Source organism: Strigops habroptila, chromosome 1 (genome assembly GCF_004027225.2).
Source record: "Strigops habroptila isolate Jane chromosome 1, bStrHab1.2.pri, whole genome shotgun sequence".
Lineage (NCBI taxonomy): Eukaryota > Metazoa > Chordata > Aves > Psittaciformes > Psittacidae > Strigops > Strigops habroptila.
This window is the reverse complement of record NC_044277.2, coordinates 66587762-66609660: the sequence shown is the minus strand read 5'-3', so window position 1 is coordinate 66609660 and position 21899 is coordinate 66587762. Positions and strand designations below refer to the sequence as shown.

Genomic DNA, 21899 nt, shown 5'->3' with positions numbered 1-21899 from the left:
CTAGATAGCACACCACACACACATACAGAGCATATCAATTCAGGTCCTGATCTTGTTAATGCTGGTACATGTGCTTAATTTTAAAGCCATGAACAGGTTCATTCACATCAGTAGTGCTAATTACAGGCCTGCAGCCAAGTGTCATTCAGTGTTTTGACAGAACCATCAACTACAAGCGCCTTTGCAGAGACTGAAAAGAGGCCTGGGGCACCTGTTCAGTTAGCTAAAGAAAACTTTGTTCTCCATGGATCTGAAACTGCAAGTCCTCACTACAGAAACTGACTGTATTGGTGGGATTTTGGCACACAAGTGCTTGAAGAATCAGTCCCCCAGTAAGCAATAACATCTGAGAGGGCAGGGACTAAATTGGAATGCCTCCTTGAGTCTTCCTCATATATCCACCGAGTCTACCAAGTTCCAGGTGTACTTTTTCCTTGTGCTGAGCTATTTTATGTTATAAGATTTCCTTATTGTCCACTAAATAATGAATGGGCAGAAATACAACACTTGAGGACAAACTGGCATGAATAAGTTATGTGAAGGAATGAAAAGGATGTGCAAGGAGAACAGAATCACGTGTCTATGTGTGCCTTGGAAGGAGACACATATGCATGCACTGGGAGGGCAACACTGGTAGGATGGCATTGCAGAGAAGAGATATGGATTGTCAGGGTTTCATAGCGCAGCTAAGAAAAAACGGAAGCACACCATAGGGATCCTCTTAGCACAGCTAAGAAACCATGGAAGCACACTCCAGGGGTCTGTAAACACTTTATGTTGATTTCAAAAAGCAACAACAGCAGCTGGTAAGGTTAGCTGAGCAGGTATAGCTACCATCAGTTATTTCTTTGACAACAAATGATGAACGTTCTTGGTCAGGACTGGAAGAAAGGACAGCCAAATGGTCAGAAAGAGAGCATGAAACCTGGAACATCCTATCTCTGCCACAGACTTCCAGAATAACCTTGCACAAGCTGCATTAACCTCAATTCTTTTGTGAAATGGATAGCTGAGAGCTCTGAGAATAACCATGCTGCAGACTGAGAAGAGCCCATTGTACCAGTGACACAATCCTCCTCACAGGGAGCTCAGTCTCAGCTACACACAGTGCAAGATGTCAGCCTAAAGGTGTGGTAATGCACTTCCCTAACTGTGATCTCATGCTTTATCTGCCTGAGGTATCAATGCAAACATCCAACCTAGCTTTTCTAGAAAACTTAATCTTTATTGGCATTTATTATTTTTAACATAAATTCTCTTAGGAGAATAGGATAATAGCCAAAAAGTCAGCCTATGATTCGGATTTTTTTTTTCCTCATGTGTGGGGCACAAGTTACTCTGCACAAAAACGTGCTGTATATACAAAAAACAAATGAAATCATCATTATAGTGCACAAGAATTTAAATATGTTCTGCACCACTAGTTCAGCTCAAAATGGTTCAGTTCTTAAATGGAGATACACTCAAAATTACTCTCTATATATCCAGACTTGGAAATCAAAGAATAGGATCGGTCCTGAGATCCCTATTCATGATTAATGCCTTGGAGAATATCCTGTGTTCAAAGCATGTTTCTCAAATCAAAATTGTAGTAAAAGGCATCTGCTGAGAAAGACTGTTGTGGTGTCATTAGCTTTGTTTTGTCAGAAGACTTCTATCTGGGAACAGTGACATTTTCTTGACTTCTTTTTTCATTTAGATGAGGAAAGTTGTCATCCTGCCATAACATGGTTTGTCATGGTGCTAGTGACTTGTGGGTGGATCTATCATTCTGTTAATGATGACAAGCAAAGAAAAAATCGTGACAGATATTTCACTGCCGAATTCATACAGTGTTTGGGCTTATTTGCTCAATATACAAAAAGCCTTTAATATATAATACTTTTATTATTATTACTACTTTTTGAAGAAACATTGCTGGTGCAGCCTTGCTCATCAAAGTGTATTTAGCGTAATGAATTATCCATGACACAACTTCAAGGAATTGTTAACAAGATCTTTTTTAAAATCTTTTTAATTTTGTCAAATTAATGATTACTGGTCTTTAATGAACAGTAATTTCTTTCTAGCTGTGTGACCCAATACCCTTCTCCAATAATACTTTACATTTTCATATGCATTAATCTGTAGAGTAGGCAAGAATTATTGATACATAAAGATGTATGAACATTAGAGGAATATGGGGAATTGTGGTTCAGGAGAACAAATATAAGTTACCAATAGCTTTAGTATTAATCGTACTTTGTTATCACCAATGTGATAATGCACCCAGGTGTTGGGAACTTGATGCACACTTCTCATTGTAAACAATGACACCATGTAAAGAATCATTAAGGGAAGCGCTGCCAGTCTGTCTGTCTCTTGAATTCATGCTTGACTTTCCCTTGGACATATGCTTTGATTTCTTCTTGTTTTAGTTTCACCCTAGAAATATGCTACTTGGGGAGTTAATTTAATCTCTCTCTGCAGTGCTACTACATAGCAAACCAAATAGAACATAAAACATCTGTTACAGTTATTTCAATGAAGAAAAGCTTACTTAAACAAAGCACATCTTTAAAATTGCCATAAGGAGCAATAACGGATATTGAGCTCAGGGTTATGAAATACAGAACACCACTTGCAGCTCTGTCTGTAACAGCAGCAGCTGACTTTTGGGAGCCAGGAATATGTTCATCAATGAAGGCACAGAAGCATGAATGGTACTAATGGTAAGTACACAGCTTAATATACACAGATTGCCAGTTTTGGTGATTCCCTGGGACTGATATTTGGAACTATTACGCCTTGGTCTTTCAGAGCTTAAAGACTACAATTAAACTGCGAAGCACATGCAGAAATCTTGCTGCATTTTTACTGATTTCAGTCAGTGAGGACATGGTAATTAAGCCATCACAACGTCTGAGAGTAGCTTCTGTCCCTTAGAGCCCGTTAGCATTCTTTACTTTTTCTGAAGCTCTTTACTGTGGGCCAGGCCCTGTAAGTTGCTTCACATCCCAACATTTTTGATGTCCTAGTGTCTTGATACTTGACAAGCAAAAGGTGCTTTTCACACTTCCAGGCCATGGTCTTCAAGTTTAATAAACACACACAAATGAAGTTCATCTAAACCAATTTTTAAAATAGTTTTTTTTTTTTCTTTTAGAGATAATTTCCATTTTACGCACAGTTGCCTTCCTTAGTGAGCCTTCCTTTAGTGTTGCCAGACTGACCAAATGCTCACATTCAGAGCTGTTTTCATAGTGCTCTATCTGACAAATACTATGAAAATTTTGGGGGATTTTTAGTATAAAGAACATTGAAGTGGAGAAGGATGTTCCCTCTGGCTTTAATGCCTTATCCTACAATAATCCCCTCTCGGATATCTGGTATTTTATTTCACAGCTGGACAGCTCTGAAAGGAAGATGATCCTGGTGTGTTCGATTGCCCGTTCTCTGTTACACAGCTGCCTGGTGGCTTCTCTGCCTTTGCTAAATGACTGACTTCTGCTATCCATTCACTTCAGGGCCTCTGTGACAGTCAGCTGAAAGGCGAAGCTTTTCTCAGGCTTCAGGATCCATTGAAATAAGTTTGAGAATAATGCTTATTGTAGGTAGATACAAACTAAGTGATAGCAAAGATTTACAAATAGCTCATACAATCACAACATGGTTTGGGTTGGAAGGGATCTTAAATACCGTCTAGTTCCAAACCCCCAGCCATGGGCAGGGACACCTTCCACTAGACCAGGTTGCTCAAAGGCCCATCCAGCCTGGCCTTGCACACTTCCAGGGATGGGGCATATTTTGCAGATAATTTCTAATCAACTAAGTTTATGTTTTTCAATAAGAATGATGGATTCTTTAGGAACTCCTGCTGAAGTCATTCCCATAGGATCCAATTCTGTAGCTCTTATTTAAGCAAGTACTTCCTATTTGTGCAAGCTATTTTACTGAGTATTACAAGAATTATTCACATGAATAAAGTAACTTCTTATAATAGATCATGAAGTGTCCCAAAAAACCCCAAAATCATATAAGTAAATACTGGCAGTTACTGTCTTTCAGGAACTGGGATTAGGACTTCTCATTCTACCTGCTACAATGCCCAAATTTCAGAGCAGTTTGTCTGTCTGATGGATTTGCTCATTACAAGAATTACACTGCACACCACTGATCGCTGGTTATAAAACAGGTTTCATGACACTATTTTCCACATCCAGTAGTAAATTAATTCACTGTTTCATGGCATGGAATTGCAGAGAAAGTAAGCTAGCTCTTTCTGTCACCCAGCATTTGACTGTGAAATGTTGTTCCTGGTGCAAATGCATACTTAATCTTGTTTAACACAATTTAATAAGTAGGTCAGAAGAAAAAAAAAAAAAAAAAACAAACCAGTACTTGTTTCCAAATCATTTAGTAGGGAAAAAAAAGTATTTTAACTGAGTTACAGTATCATACTGGATTAAATGCATGGTTTCCTGCAACAGAGGCATATTTTACCATCCCAGAGAAAAAATGTCTGTGTGGGCAGGTTTCCCGCCATATTGATGAATCTGATCTTCTACTCCTTATTGTGTCTCCAGCTGTTGACAATGGTTTAAATTAACTGGAGAGTGGATCTAACTTTCTCTTCAGTCTACACCCATTCATCACTCACTTTGACCAAAATTCCTTTGGTCAGTAGATAGTGAAGTATTGGTAGAAGGCAGTGAAGTATTAGACAGACACCGAAATTTACTGAAACTCTCAAACTCAGTGTCCTGATAGTGGAAATGGTTGCTTATCAGAAACTTTCTAGTTGATGTGACAATTTTCTCTGGTAGTTTCAAACACAGTCAAATAGCAGGTAAGATTGCACGGGAGAGAAGAAGGCTGGAAACATAAGCACAATTCAGAATATGCAGGTTGCCATTCTGCAGAAATTCTCACTTAGAAGATACCATATACATGGCAAACTGCAGGTCCTCCGTGCTTAAAGGATTAACAATAATTTTACACTTCTGACATTCAGAAGCTAGAAGATACTTTGAGGGTGAGGTGGCTATAAGGAAGAAATGAAACACAGTCTTGATCGTTAATGGGTGATCTCACATTTCTTCAACTGCCTTTTTCTTCCCTGTAGTACATGTGGTAAATTAGGACTTGGACTTATTTGGAACATACATAAACTTCGTAAGTCCAAGGTCCAGCTATTTGAAACTGATCAGGCTGATAAGTAGGCTAAACAACTTGGTTTTCTTTGATTTGGCATCTCAATGACCACAGGTCTTTCCAATCAATCAATGTCATTTTTTCTTAGCTTTTTTATTCTTTTAAACTGCTTTCATTGACAATGAAAATCTGGTTTGATAAAGTGACATCAGGGAAAGAATAGATTCCAGGAAGAAAAGCAAAGCAAAGGAACCCAAGCCCTCTTGAGGCTTCCTAACTCTGACTTCAACAGAGCATTCCATTGTGACTCATAGGAAAAAGACTGTACTCTATATCCCACTAAGCATCCTTAGCTATTTTTTGACCCAAAAGGCATTGGGTCAGACTACTACCAGTCAGAGAAGTGGAAGCCAGAGGCAAACACCGAAGACTAAGCCATAACTCATATCACGAAGGGATAAAGGGGAATGTAGCAGATTCATACAAGTGGAAACAATGTCTAGGAATAAAAAGGTGCAGTGCATGATACTGAAAGTGTAGATTTAATTCATGTCCCAACCAAAACACTCTCTACTTTTTCTTCTTTCTCTTTAACCACTTAAATTCTCCATTGTCTGTATTTATTCCCTGAAAAAGGGGATAACAGATCACAGTGAGGTTGTGGGGTTAAAATCTCATGATGGACGGCATTGAAAAATTGCTTTAGTTAAGGCCATACAGGGTCTTATGCAGGATTTGGGGCGGGGGGAGCGGAGAGGGATAGAAAAATGCAAGCAAGGTAATAAAGAAGGGACCAGGCTCTCTTTGAAGGACTCAGATGGTGCAGTGAAACTGGACATTGCATGCATCCAAAACCAGCTGATCTGCTTTTACCCGGATCAAGAAAAAAGGAATCAAGCAGAGGCTGTCAGAAATGCAGCCCTTTTTCTGCTACCATGTGGTTTCTTTTCACATTTCTCCCCTGTGTAATGAGGTCTGCAGTTTAGAAACACAATTTGTCCCTGTTACTAAACAGAAAATATTTACCCTCCCTCATTCATCTGAGATTCTTTCATCTGAACAACTGTGAGCATCTTTATTTTAGCTCCTTTCCAGTTTCCTTAGCAACATGCAAGGACACTCCAGAGAAGCACTGTCAAGGAACACCTTCAGTCTAGGCTTTCATGACGCTTCCTAACCTTGACCAGCTCTGATGAGTAGTTTAATAGAGGCAATTTCAAGCATACTATATCACATATGTCTTTGTCCCTCTGTAACGAGATATTACAGAAAACAACTCAGCCTGTACTTTGTCACTACTTCCTCAGCAGGAAGAGGGCTTCATTACTTACTAACTAGGTTTGCTTTTATCACATTGAGTCTCTCAAGTACAGCACTGCCTTATGGTCAGCCAGTGATCTCCCACCTAGATCACTGAAATTGCCTCCTGTATTGTGAGCCCCTTATTGTAAGGGCTGCCTCTGAGCACCCAGTGCCATATACTTAAATGTAAGCAAACACCCAGACTGTAGTGACATTTCTTGACAGTTTGAAGCAACAAGGTGCCATTTACTGACAAGCCAGTGTGGTTTGCTGCTATCTCCCAGCTTATGAGACATCCACAGTGCTATTGAAAACTAATTGGAACCGAGGAAATTAGTGGACATTCAACAGGAATCTTCACAACTATCTTTTTCTTCTTGTAATCCTGTTTGCATTCTATTGTGCTGGTCCGTCTGCCATCTCCGGCTTCCTGAAATCAATGGCTAAATCCATAGCTAAAATCAATAGTGAGCAATCACCTCAGCAATTTTTAGGTAGCTATTGGGAAGATGGCCAAAAATCCCATTAGGCAAGTTAAGAACACTTTTCTTTCCCTGAGTCATCAAAATTAATATAATGAGTGGTTATGCTTCTAAATGCATTAGTGTAACTAGCTCAGAGTCATTTGACCATCTCTGCAAAGACATTCTTAGCTGGAATTAACAAATGCTGGATTTCCATTTTCTATGGCCCAGATTAAAAAATGCTGCACTTCTCCACTTGCAAAACTGAATTGTTGTTTTACACAAAAGTCAAAATAACAGTTGGAAAAAACATAAAAGGATTAAAGTTTAAAGAACAACAAAGATCTCTTGCTTAATAGCTTTCTATGAAGCTAGATTAAATAAAGTAGGAGTATCTCTCCTCGTTGCTTAACAGCAACCCACTTTCTCCTATAGGGATATGGTATGAATTTCTAGAGAAGTACTGATAGATACTACCAGACTTTGGTCAGTAGTCTGAACAAATTGAACTGGTAAAGCTTGTGAAATGCTGTAGCTCCTATTTTTCTTCTAATTCACATGTTGTCATTACTCTAATTCTGTACCTATATACCAGATGTACAGTGCATTGAAGCTAATCTACCAGTAAAACTAAAGGTATCATCTAAGACACAAACAGCAATTATTTCAAGAAATCTACCCACTTCAGGTATTGCAGGATACTTTTTATCATGTAACATCGAGTAGTGATATGAATATGTATGCAACCAGCTGTGTGTATATACAAATGTATCCGCCACTTGAAATCTGAAGATTTGCCAGTATTTTCTCTCCAATCCTGTGAGGTTAGAATAAGTGGGGAAGACAGACAGTGAATCCCTCAAGGTGACACTGAAGGACTACCACAGAAGGGAATTTCACCTGGCCATTGCTAGGTCCTGGCAATTCATCAGGTTCAGCTAAGCAATTCATTATACATCACCAAAGGAAAAGCTCGCTCTTAAAAGAGAACATTGTGAAACTAATGCAAAGTAAGTGTTCTTGCAGTATGAAGGTGTTTTCAGAACTGGCTATCACCATTTTATTTACTTTGAGCAACTACTTCTACGTGCATTTCCCATCCTGCCTCACTGGACTTGCAGACCTGTCCAAGTGCAAACAGAAAGAATAACTTCTATCGGCTTATATTGCTGTCTCTTCCCTGGTCAAACCTCTCCCATACAACACCTTTTCAGACTGCTTATCCAACTCTCCTCTGCCTTTTATGGCTGGAATCTCATTTTTTTCTGCTTTCCTGCCCAAACTGGTGTCTGAGTTTTTTCCCAATCCATGTAATAATGAACTTCATCTGCACAGTAGGAAATTTAGAGTAATCAGTAGGAAATATTTTGCAGTATTGAATATAGCTAAGTTCTAGAACAAACTGCCTCCAGAGGCTGCAGAAAGGTTCTGGTAAATATGATCTAATCTTGGCATACAATGTTGATGAGTAACCTCTCCAGGTCCCGGCAATCCTAAAATCTATTTTCCCCCTCCACATCTTCTCATACCACAGGGATGAATTGGTCTTGGCTGCTAAGCTGCTCACAAGACAATTCACTGCCATAGGTTACTTTGGATGCAGAAGGATAAACAGGGTTAAGAAGAAAACATTTTTTTGTTGTTGTTTCTTGGGGGAGTCTTATTCTGGTTTTGTCTTCTTCTTATACTGCTAGCATGTGAACACTGGCAGAAAGAGGCTGTCAGTGTATAGAAGGTGTCCCGGTGAGACCCTGTGTGACTGTTCTTACATCTAAGTGAATTGGGGCCACCCTGGTCTTCACTTCAGAATCATAGATAGTAAAGGCAGGAAAGGAAAAACACAACAGTGAGTCATTGAGTCTATCCTTACATTAACTCAAGGGAGGTTGAGACAGAAGGGAGGTAAGACAGTGGGCAGATGCCATAATAAAAGCAGTCATCAAATTGCATTATAGATTTATGCTGATGGGACACAAACTGGAAGCTATCTGCTGAGAAGTGTTGACAGTTTTTTATTGAGAAATGGATGAAGAAAGGTAAATTCAAAGTCTAGACCTCTTCACTCTATCTGGATTGATGAGAGTGAGCTAGGACATGCTAATGTAAGCTCTTAGACAAAACTGATCATAATCTGAGCAGGGTTCTCAGTCTTGAGAGACAAAACTCATCCATATGCAACACTGCAGAAGAACCTTCCTTAGGCAAACCAAATTGTTTACATTCTCTATCTTTGGCAGCCGATTCCTGTTATAGCAGTTTGTCTATCACACACAAGTGTGAAGTGGCAGGCAAGAAGGCTGAGACTGCTAATGGACTAGGCTTGTTTGCTCCCTGAGAGGATTTTTAGGAGGCATGGCAAGCATATATAGATACCAAGGGAACTTTTGCAGGTGAGACAATCACAGCAAGCTACTTCTGTTTAGCTTCAGGCTCCAGGCAAAGGAGGCAGTGTGAAAAAAGAGTGGGAAAGGGAGCTGGTAATCCACAGCTGAAATGATAGCCATTTTTCAAAAGATAGCTATGATGGTTTGCTCACTTTTTTAAGTCCATGACACACAGGAGTTAAAAAAAAAAATTGTTTCAGAAGACCAGAGTGAAAAAAGAATAAGTTTCATAAGGGAAGTGCTGTTTGTCACTGGGGGCAGAGAACACTGAATTGAAAGGTGTGACTGAGTGAGAGCTCTCCAGGGCATACAATTCAACAAATGTTTCAGGTGAAGTTCCATCTGACCATCTCTGTCTCTTACCACTTTCCCCTCTTCCAGATCCCAGACTTTACAAAATGAAACATGAAAGGGTTACAAAATTACTCTGTAATTATCTACTGAATGTACAAAGAACATTTCACAGGTTTCTTCTACCTAGTAGAACAAAGAGGAAAACTTAATTTTAGCACAAAACATTCCTCATAGCAGAGATGGTGATTTTTTTTTCAAATCTGCAAATAGAAGAGAACTTTGCATTTTTTCCTGATTTGTAATAAATCCCCCTTTTTTTTTTGGTATATGATTGTTTCAAATCGACGTTGTTCCCTTACGGCTGGTCCACCTCCTCTTTGGCATTCAAACTAGGTTGGAACTGCATAGAGTCATATGCAAGGTTTTGATAAAATAAGATGGCAAAGATGAAAACTGAAGTTGAGTCATTACTGTCAAACAGTGTTTCAGAGATTAGAAGGACCTGGGGATGTATAAACACCTGACACTCATACATGCTGAAGACTGCAGATATTCACTGTTGATAAATGAGCTAATGGTGATTCTCCGTGTGAAGGGTCTGCAGTATTAGCTCAGCACTGAGCATATACATAATACCTTTTTTTGTGACATCACAACCCCCTTTAATATCTAGGGCTAGCTGCTTCTTTTTCTGGTAGCCTCACAAGGAAGCAGAACATTGACAGCTTGCTGCTTTAATGTCAACTCTGCTACTTCCATCCTGCACCACTGACTAGCAGAGGTTCTTCATCTCTATCCCTGCACTTTCTCACCTTTCAAAACCACCAGCCTGTCATCTGTCCACACTTCATTAATAGCAAAAACTATAATGCCAGAGAATTATCCATTCTTAACTAGACAAGTATATACGAAGAAGGTGTTTGGCACAAAGGCCATCTTTATATCCTGGACCTGTCGAGTACTCATCATAGTTTAAAGCCTGCACACAACCTGGTCTTTTTGGTTCTGCAGTGCAAATAAACACATAACATAAAATGACAGACGTGCTACTGAAGAGGACAGGAAGGTTGCGTGAAAAGAATATAGGTATTCTCCCAAGTAATTTCAAGAACAAATTACTACCAGTAGTAGCCTACAAGACAGCTTTACTGAAGGAAATAATTTTCATGGGAAGTATTTGGTGCAGCTTAAAGGAGGAAATTTAATGTAGTTTTACTGCCCAAAGACAAAAGGTTTATGGAGATTTCAAAACTATAGCAGTTTTATCCCTAGATATAGAAATATTTCATGAGAAATCTGAAGAAAAATCAAAACTTTTGAGTGACTATTGGTGTTTGGAGCCTGCAAGTCCCTCTTCTTTAATTGTTTTAATTGCCATTTAGAGCAAAACAACTAAATCAGTGATTAAACTGTCAATTAAACCAACTATACATATAGTATACATATACACACATAGCAAGTTTATTCCAAATATAATACTCTAAGCCAGTGATACCCTTCAACAATCACAAAGAAAAAGTGAAATGAGAAAGCAATAGCTATTCAACTTCCTTAATTATTTCACTGCCACCTTATAATTTCCTAACACCCAATATTACAGATATTGGGACAGAAGGTTGTAAAAAATGCTGCCATCCCTGAGAGTGCAATTGTGGTATGGCATAATTTGTGTTCTCACTTTAATGAAATCCCTTCATTTGATCTTGACTGCTGCAATGAAGGCTTCACTCCAGGATGAAGCTGAGACTCTGGCTATTACCTGTTGGTGCAATTGACCTCACTGTCATGGTTTAACCCCAGCTGGCAACTGAGTACCACGCAGCTGTTCTCTCACCCCCACGCTGTCTCAGTGGTACTGGGAGGAGAATTGGAAAAAGGAAAAACCCATGGGCTGAGATATGAACAGTTTAATAATTGAAATAAAGTAAAATGCAATAATGATGACGATGGTGATGAACATGATGGTGAGGAAGAAGTAAAGGGAGATAACAAAAAGAGAAGAGGAATAAGCCCCAGGAAAGACAAATGATGCACAATACAATAGCTTACCATTCGCTGACAGACGCCCAGGCCATCCCCCAGCAGTGATCAGCCCCTCCCAGCCAACTTCCGCTTTCACCCCCCTCCAGTTTCTATACTGAACATGACATTCTACAGTACTGAATATCCCTTTGGCTAGTTTGGGTCAGCTGTCCTGGCTGTGCTCCCTCCAGGCTTCTCATGCCCCTCCTCACTGGCAGAGCATGAGAGACTGAAAAGTGCTTGATTTACAGAAAGCACTGCTTAGCAACAGCTAAAACATTGATGTGTTATCAACATTATTCTCACACTAAATCCAAACCACAGCAGTGGGAAGAAAATTAATTATGCCAGCCAAAGCCAGGACACCATGTATGTAGTTTAAGCATGTTTGTCTTTAGTGGCACAATCTTGTTAGCTCTGCTAATTAAACTCTGATATCAGTGAGAAATGGATTTCAACAATAGAACATAAGAACAACTTTCCTCCCAAACGTTACACAGAAGAAAGACATACCTTTTTCTCTGCTTTCATTTTTCCAGTGGCAATGTTAAATGTCATGTTTTTCACTACATGCCTTTCACACCCTAAGTATCTTAAACTTAGTTCAGTTTTGAATATCATGTAAATTATGTAAATCTTACAGCTTAAATGTAAGCTTGGTATCCTCTGAAGATAGTCTACTTATGAACACTTTCTCGCCAACCTCAAGTGTTCCAAATAAACTGCTCCAAACCTTGTCATAATATTTCCTCTGCAATCAGTTTAGTTAGATTGTCCTTTTCAGGATACCAGATGCTACTGTCCAGCCACACTGTGCCCTCTAATAGGCAATGGACATATAACAGTTGCCTGTCAGAAAGACAAATAGAACTGCTTGGATGCAATTAATTATAGAAGGGATATCATCCATAAAGGAATAGGACATTCTGTCATTTCTCTTTTAATATACTAGCTAAAATGCAACTTGAGTTGCTAATTGGTGTCCCCTAGTAGTAGATATGTAAGAAAGATATAAATGTCATCCAATTTTTTGCCTTCATTAAAAATTCCCTAAAATGTTTTCTGGGAGCCGTCTGAAACTGTGTTCTCCTAACTCTACTAGATTGCATTTGAAGACTTCACTGTGAACCTACAGGACTGTGCAGATCACAGACATGACCAAGCTATACGACACTATTTCATTTCTAAACCATTAATGGAAGTATTGGATTTAACTTTGATTTGAATAAACCTATCTAATTTTAGACATGTATACAGGTATGAAGATGAGATTGTATTGTCACTTTGATGAAGCTTACTGTGCTGTATTTTTTTCTGTAATCATAAAGAAGCAGCAAACATTTTTCCCCACAACTGCTACAAGATGCCTACGAAAGAATTTCCTTCCATAAAGAAGCTAATTATATATATCTTGCACATATTGTAGCTTTGGAAAGAATAGTGCTGTTGCTTGTTAATCTCTAAAAGTCATTAAATTGCACATTATTTTAATTAAACAAAGTAATCTAACAGGCACTGCAGATGTGACTGGTATGCATTTGAAAACTTTACAGTTCTTTATTCTACATACTCACACCAGAAATTATAAGAACCTGGTGAATAGCACAATCCAAATGATACAGATCAATAAAAAAGCTTTTTATGATCAGCTACTGCAACAAACAGGCACAATCGAGGCATAAGACTATAAATATTTTTTTCTTTGAGGGTATAGTTGAGTTTAAAGATGAAACAGGCAAGGGCCATTTTTACTAAGAAATTGTGAAAATAAGAAGTGCAAATAAAGGTTTTGGTTATAACCAAAGGACAGAAGCAACATCAGAGTGTTTCTGGAGTGTTTTACCAACCCAGCTGTGTTAATTTCTTCAGTCTCCTCTGAACATTGCCACACCTATTCAAAACTATATATATATGGCTAATTCACTCCTAAAATGTGAAATTCTTTGAAATGAAATGTGCCGCATATTTGAGCAGCATAGTCCAAAAAAAGACTTTCACTTGTATTCTCATAGACATGTCTCTGCATTCCCCTCACTATCTGGTTCTTATCTCCGGCAGAGGGGTGTTGAGGAACACCTTTTGAAGAGCTCCTGCTCTCTCCCTAACGGTCCAGAACTCTCAGCTTTCAAAAGCAACACAGCTCTGTCATTACTGCTGGCTGAGGCAGCCAGCCACTGAGACAGACGGTGTCAGCTATTGACAGTTTTAAAAAGATCAAGGTCATATACTTGAACTTGACTTGGGAGCTTATTCAATCATCAGACAATGCATAACAAGAATTAAGCAAAACTAGAGCACTGCGGTTTTTCTGACTTCTGCTGATGAGCAAGTGAGCTGTGTTACCCTGCGTTACCCACTGCCTACACAGTGCACAGTCATGCACAATTATGGTCATACACCACTGCCTCTCTACTGAAGGTAGAAAAGTTTCATAAAGTTTCACCTTACAGATACTTGGTATACATGATGGAAAAGGCCAGAGAAAGCTGTTGAGAATGACAGCATTTAAGGATATTTTGAGGTTTAATCTCACTCCTTAAACTGATCATTTAACTTTATTCAACGCTTTCTCAGGAATATTACAAGAATGTAATTATTAGAATTGAAGGGAAAAGAGACCTCCTCTTTCATGGGTGACTGCATTACTTTGAGATCTGAGTTCATTTGTATGTCAAAGCTCCAAGGCAGTCTCTTATACCAGATTTTCTCAACTTGCTCTTCAGTTCAGTTTTGTGTAGTCTAGAGAAGGAATTCAACAAGAAACCAAACTGCCTAGTTAATGCATCCTTTTAAAACAGCCCACTTTCAAACTTACTTCTAGACTACTAAATATGTAATATTGGCTTTGGCTATTATGTACTTTGCATTGTGCTAGTACTACTTCTTAGAGCGTACACATTGTGCAGAGCTATGAAGAAACAAAATGAAAACCTCGCAAGTGACTACTATGGACAAAATATTTCCTTTAGGAAAGAACTCATTGTGAATATGCTTAAAATAGAAATATAACACTCAGTTAAGGCAAGAGAAAAACATACCTGTGAAAAGCCGATCACTTCCCCATTTTCATCAAGGATGTTAAAATTAATGATCGGACCCTGGACATCAGGATTGCTGAAATCTGTATCACTGTAAATACGTACTACAGGAGCCCCATTGGCATATTTTAAGGTACACAGCACGTTATAGGTGTAACGAGCTAATGCAAAGGTATGCTGCTTTATTTTCTCCATTCCACCTACAAAAGAAAAGTACATGCATACATCAGATGCCATATCTTCATGGAAATGTAAAAAAAAGGACCATTTTTCAGAATAGTGTAGCTGCAAGGGAACTAGCAGAAAACTGGTAGTTTTGGGTTTCTTTAAATAAATTTATAATTTGCAAATGTTTCTTTCCTCATACATAAGCTTCATAAGCACTGTTAGGATTTATCTACAATTAATCTACTGTAGAAATCTAAAGTTACACTGAAATGTATTCAGGTGCATTACAACATTGATAATTCCAGTCTGTAAATATCACTAAGATGTTCTGGCACAATTACTTTGAAAAGCAAGTTTTGCTCCAGATCTGACTTTGGAAATCATGGGAATGAGGCATCAATCCTAACACAGAACAGAAAGCAAATTGCTATGTTTAAGATAAAAATAACAAAATCTAGATGTAATGACAAAATACAAATGTCAGTCTACAAGGCTGAATTTACTCAAATATTGAAGAAATATTCTTCCAGGTCTGCTCTTTTTGTAAAAAAAAAGAAATGGATGTTGTGAACGCCTCATTGACTACACCCATGCAATCCATTTGCTCCAGAGAAGCTTTGCAGAGAAATCTTCACAGAACTTGGCCTCGAAAAAGCATAAAGGAAGCTAATGCATAAGCTTCAGGTACAAAACCAGCCATTTCAGTCAAAGAAGAACACATGTAATCCAAGACGAAGAGGTAGGTTTTGATATTCACTGGGATAAACTGCTGATAGGAGGCAAGTAACTGGGTATGACAATAAATATGGCATGAGAAGAGGAATAACCCTAATGAAACGGTAATTTATGACTTGGAACAAGAAAAGTACAAGTAATTTTCAAAGCAGAAACTGAAAACCTATGAATTTGCATCTTTATAAAAACAATTAGAAGATAACGATATGATCTCAAAGTAGTGTAAGAAGCAGAGAAGGCTAACAACATATTTAAACCCAATCAAATCTCCACTGAAGACAGCTGGAGTTTTGGCTAAAAATCCAAAGTAGTTTCTATCATGCATACTATGCATTGCGCTATTGTGGGCCTACATCATGTGGGAAAGAAAAGAAAAGAATAATTTCCTCTTGTCTCTTGAAGTACAACAGTATTTTTCTGCCTGGATTTAGACTCAGAGTATTTTCTGTAATGTTGAGTATCTTATTTAAAGCACATGAGCATTTCTGGAACTAAAAATATGTTTGAAATTTTCTTTTCTTTTGCCCTTTTTTTTTTTTTTTTAAGTGCATAACTATGACTCTCATAGTTCTGTGCATACGATTTTTATATTTGAATATCTGGAAACTTCTACAGTCTGATATAAGAGCTTCTGGATAGAAATCTTGTAATCTGCTTGTTAACTTTTGTGCCTTTACTCGTAAAAAGACTGTATCATTTATGAATGTATATAAAGGAAAAAAATAAGATATCTTTCCCTTGACATACAGAAGAATTACAGAAACTTCTGCTACTTCACTTTTCTTCAAGCTTCTATATTATGTGCTATCTCCTTTAGATAAACTAGGAAAGCAGACAGTAAAAGCATAGAAACAGATTAGATATAAGGTAGAAGCACATTTTTTGGTGTTAAAGAATAATAAAGAGGAATAAGATATTTAATAAGATACTAACACACAAAGTACTTTCAAGGAATGTTGCCAGAAGCTAATCAGTACAATTTCTAGATGTTAGCCACAGCAAACTTGCAAGCATCTCTAGAACATTTTGGTCTGAAACACACTTTTTATTTTCTGAGTCTGTAAGAATAAAAGATTGCCTAGTCATTGTTTGGTAGAAGTTAAGAGTCTTGAAATACTATTAAAAATAATAAAAATAAAGGCCTTTCTCAGCAGTTGCCAGAAAGTAGCTCTCTTAAGAGACTTCCTCATCAGCTTCTGAGATGTTTGTAATCTCCTCATTCAGAGCATTTCCAAATTGGCAGGAATCTTTTAATGGAAGATTAAACTACTGTCCTTGTGTCTTGTTGAAGAAATCTCTTATTCAAAAATTTCAGTCTCTCATTTACAGCAATCATCCTGCTATCATTTCTATATTGTCTTCAGCCATTCTCTTTTAAAGTTGCTTAATCACATTTCCTTGTTCATTAGTGAGAAGCTGATGAGCTGCTTAATTATTTATTCTGACAAATCCAAATGCAATAGCCTGCAGTTGCTTTGCTGCCCTGTGATTGGAGAGAGGAAGCCGTGTTGCCACAGTCCCATATTTTTAGTAGCAGAATAGGTTGTGATTAGGTCTGATGTCACAGAAAACCTTATGAAGCAACTGCCAGCAATCTGAAGTTTGTTCTGATAGAAAAAGGGGTATATTCAGAAAGCAGTCTTGATTTATTTTTATTTTGTTAAACAAAATGACCTATACTGTGTCCTGCATAAATCATTTCACTTTTCCCGCTAGGGAAAAGAATGCGAGGAAGAGAAAATAAAAAACAGAACAAATCTTTGGTCTCTAACATGATCTAAGGACTTGTATTATTGCACCTAGTCTCATATATGGGGGTGACAAAAATAAAACTCATTGCTTGAATGAATCTGTCTCAGTTAAATGCGAACATAATTTCCTATATTACGGTTGACTTGGTACTTATTACCTTATTGCATTCCTGCATTTTATCTTCTACCTATACAGAACTCTGGTTTTATGCCCTGTTCCTTAACTCTGAATACTTGGAGACTTGTTCCTAGCTGCCTGTTTGGGATAAAAGAGGTAGCATACCTTAAACCTTTTGGAAGACTTACAGCTTGGAGCAATCATCAATACTTCATCTCAAGAAGATGCTGGGAAGGACTCAAGTGCCCTGACATGCTCTTACTTAATAGATTTTATTCCTTATCACTGCATTACTTCATTAAGGTGAATTGCTTCTAGTTGCTCCTAAAATGATTTTAAAATGAAGAGCAATTTATGCATTCTCTAATTTGGATCAGAATGAATCTGATGTGGTCTAAATTACACCAGATGAAGTCTATCTAATACCATTCACTGTATTTATGTGTGTAGGAACACATTCAGCACAAAGGATGCTTGCAGTCCACAATTTGCACTCACTAATGACTTCTATCTGTGGTAGAAATGCAAGGACTTCCCTGTTAAAAGGGAAATGCCTGCATTTCTGTGGATTAATATGCCTCTTATTACTTTGTCCCATGTGTATGCTTTGACTTTACATTGAGCCAAACATTACCATGAAATTAATTCTTCTTCCCAATACCACTTCATTTTTCACACTATTGGTTGCACAATGAATGCCATATATTTTTTCAGTGGCAAAGTTATTGAGCACAGGAGATTGATAAAGAAAGCTTATACTTTTGTGTACAAACCTTCTTGCCAAAGTACTCTAGTAAACCTGTGGAAATGCTGATGTACGTTTGTACACTACAGCATCCTGACAGGTTAGCACCACCTGAGATCTACCATCCTATCTCATACTGAAGTTTGTGTTGTTATGGAATGGGTGTTGTTCCTGTATGGGAAATTCATAGTTCCAATGCACTGGATAATCCACAGATAAACTTACAATGTCAGCTCTTCCATAGGAATTGCATGTGTGAATATGTCTATCCACAGAAACCATGGGACAGTTCAGCCATCTGGAAGAGAAAGGTAAGCTATCTCACATTTACAAGAGGGTTCAAACTATGTGCATTCAAGCTATCCACAGCTGTCACCATGGTGCTGTAACTCCACTGCTTGGTTTGCCTAGTGATAATGTTTGAATTACCTCGGAGTAATGCCTTTGAGTTAGTACAGACCAAATTTCGCATTACATAAATGGAAAATATGTAATGGCATACAAACTCCTCTCTGAAACAACCACGATTTCAGTAGCTCGAATATTCAAATGTTAGTTCTTCCTGAAAGAACTGTAGGCAGGTAGGCATATGTCAACATCTATAAAAGATTTTGAATAAAGAGATTAAGATAATGCAAAGCCTGAAATTGAGCCTCTAGAATGAAAGCTCTGGTGCTTAAGGTTTTCGGGCTGTGCTCAGAAACCTCTGTGATCTGCATTTAAATACATTTTTTATCTCTCTTATTATGAGAAATTAAATACTGGAGATAAGAAAGACGAGAGCCATGAATCAAATATACAGTTATTGTTCTAACTTGCTGCGAAAAAAACACAGAAAATGAGGTTTAAGTGAACAAATACTCTGTTACTCCAGTAAATCCAAACTCACATATATCTTTGGATAAGAAAAAGATCAATGTGATTCATTATTCTTCAGCATTACCTAGCAGATAGCAAGGCAGAGAAATTATGAGCTGAGATCTCAGCAAACCAACCAGCAGGGAGTGAAACCAGGATGTAGCCACCTTCTAATAAGTCCCAAACAAGACAGATCACCACGTGGGACCTGTGCGTCAATGTGCTAATGAAGCCATGGAACCTGTAAATCCTGTCCAACATTTGGAGTCCTTCACTTCTTCCAAGAAGCATACATTAATTTCTTAATTTGGTGTTCTTTTATGCGTAGAACTGAATGTCTCTGACTGAAGTCTGTCACCTGCTTAATTTTACTCTCCCAAAGAACATCTCCTGAGGGTGAACCTGGTAATGGTAGCTTCATACATCTCCTTTGCAAATTTTAGTGCTTTGGCTTAAAACCGCATTAAACAATGTATTCTAAACACTGCTATTTTTTTTAGCAATCCTGCTTCAAACAAACACTGCAAACACAAAAATGAAATATTCATAAGATGATCCAACTCCTTGCCCCAAAGTGCAACCCTGAAATGTTGTAAATACAATACTAGAAGAGCAAATAATGAGAAGAAAATATAATCAGCTTAGTAAGAAAGCTTGATCACTCATCATCTGTTAGGTCTCCTATATTCATCAATAAAAATATTAAACATACACATTCCTGATGGTTTTTTCCCCCCCTAAATTATGAGAACAGCTGTCCTAAATCTAGCTACTGCCTGTTTGCCAGAGTGAGAAGCAGCAGATGCCTGAAGGAAAAAATATATGAAAAAAGTATGTAACTTCTAAGCAGCCACAATTGATAGTTTAAAGATTAAACAGAATAGAAAACAAAAATACATGAAAATGAGCCTACAGGTTGACTAACAGCAACTAAACATTACTTTTAAAAACAGAAGAAAGGGTATAAGAGCCCCTTGCGGAACTCAAGCATTAAAATTAATACATTAACATTTCCTTGGAGTCAACAGAAAGTAGCTGTTCTAACGTAATAGCATTACAGTATTGGTCATAACCATTAGCAAATCTAATTCATTAAAACTCAAAATAAAACCCTGTAAATGGCTTATCAGCAAATTCGTAAAACCATCCATTATCTACACTCACAGAAAATGCATAAGCCATGAACAGATCGCAAACCTCTTATTCACAGCGACTCACATGAACAGTCCAATCAACTGGATCTATAAAACACATGTAATAAAAATTGACTTGGGGAACACAAAGTGGGGTGGACCATGACCCTTTCTGCAACTGAGGTGACTTCATTTGTGAGCAAGAAGGGAAAAATCTATGTTCACAGATGCCATTTCTATGTCCAAAAAAAACCTCCAACCTTGCTATAGAAAATTTCAGTTATGAAGCTGTATTTTTTTTTAATTAAAAATACATCGTTCTATTTGAATGTACATAATCAAGTTGCAAGAGTCCATCTCACAAGATCAGTGCCCAGGTTGAAACTTTAGATGGACTCTTGCAACTCAATTATGTACTTTCTGTGCGTCCAAGATGGAGAGCCACGTAACACTCTCAACTCTACTAAATCCATGTAGAATTCAGTGAGTAACAGGGGGACATTTCACTCTCTCAACACTAATTCTTTGCATAATAGCCTAAATCCTTTCATTCTCCTCCTTCTCCCACACTATCTCAATAGTTTAAGACTGTGGGAAGCAACTGCTTAATCCTCTATTCAGAATGTTATACTGAAACCAAACATGAAACACATATTTGGTGTTTATCTTAATGAACAGAAGGCTCTTTGATGCCCCATCTCCCACTTCTTTAGAGCAGCTAATTCAAGCTCTGTTTTCACACAGTAAGAGAATTTCGAAGGCTTTGTTCTGAATAAAACAAGCAGCACATTCTGAAGAAGCAGCTCCTAAATTTCAAACATCCTAATGAGGCATTTTTTTTTTTTACTTCTTGGGAGTAATATAAGAGAAGGGAAGTTGTACGTGCCAGCTGGCTGACTCACTTTTAGCATAACTATTTTAATTACAGGTACAATTCAATTTTGGTTAACTGCTTGTTAGACTGAAAACTATCTAAGAATTCAAATAAGCTCCAGGTAAGATACATTTCATTTACTGTTTGCTACTGTTATGAGATTTCTTTTTTTAAACCAGGGGAATGTCTGTGTGTCTGTCCATCCTTTTTATTGTTCCATGAGCTCAAGCCATACTCTCAGCAGAGGAAATAATTTCAGGATGGCTTTCCAAACCATAAACCCAGCAACATAAAAGATGAATGGGGAGGCTTTCTTGAAAAGGCAGTGTTTTGCACACCTCATGGAAGCAGCATTCAAACCACATCTCCAGAGTGCTGGATGACATGAACTCACAGAGGCTTCTGTGAGAGCAACAGAATCATCCCTGAAAATACGTATTTATGTGATGTTTGCGTTTTGCCTCTAAAGGTTTCATCTCCAAAGGTTTTTCTCAGTCCAGCAGAACAACTTCTGCTTATGATTCTGTTATCTTAAGGACTAAATGCAACTGAAGCTTGTACAATAAAGGCACATGAATTCTCCTGGTAGCTGTTAGAAACCTGAATGTAACATACAGGCTTGTTTTCTGCTTATTATAAAAGTGGCTCTGTCCTTTGTTCAATGGAGCCTGCCACGCAGAATTCCTTGAAGTCAGCATGTGAAAGCTTTACTACTGCTTCTTTCCTGGTATTTTTAACTCTCAACAACTAGAGATGCTAATATGAGGCAGAACATAAAATTCTTTCTTTGTCCTGGGGATTTACAAGATATAAGATGGGGCACTAAGTCTTATGTTTTCCAATCAATAAGACTAATTCAGCACTGAATTTGCATGAACAG

General features: G+C 37.9%; 1 protein-coding gene across 2 annotated transcripts in view; it reads right to left on the bottom strand.

Annotated features, from left to right (window-relative positions):
• MOCOS (molybdenum cofactor sulfurase) overlaps nucleotides 1–21899 on the bottom strand; it is a 213849-nt gene that overhangs the window by 38679 nt on the left and 153271 nt on the right. For both annotated transcript variants that reach the window (XM_030504653.1, XM_030504661.1), the window contains exon 6: nucleotides 14638–14837. In XM_030504653.1, the coding sequence (XP_030360513.1) occupies nucleotides 14638–14837 (200 nt within the window). The remainder of the gene's footprint in view (nucleotides 1–14637; nucleotides 14838–21899) is intronic.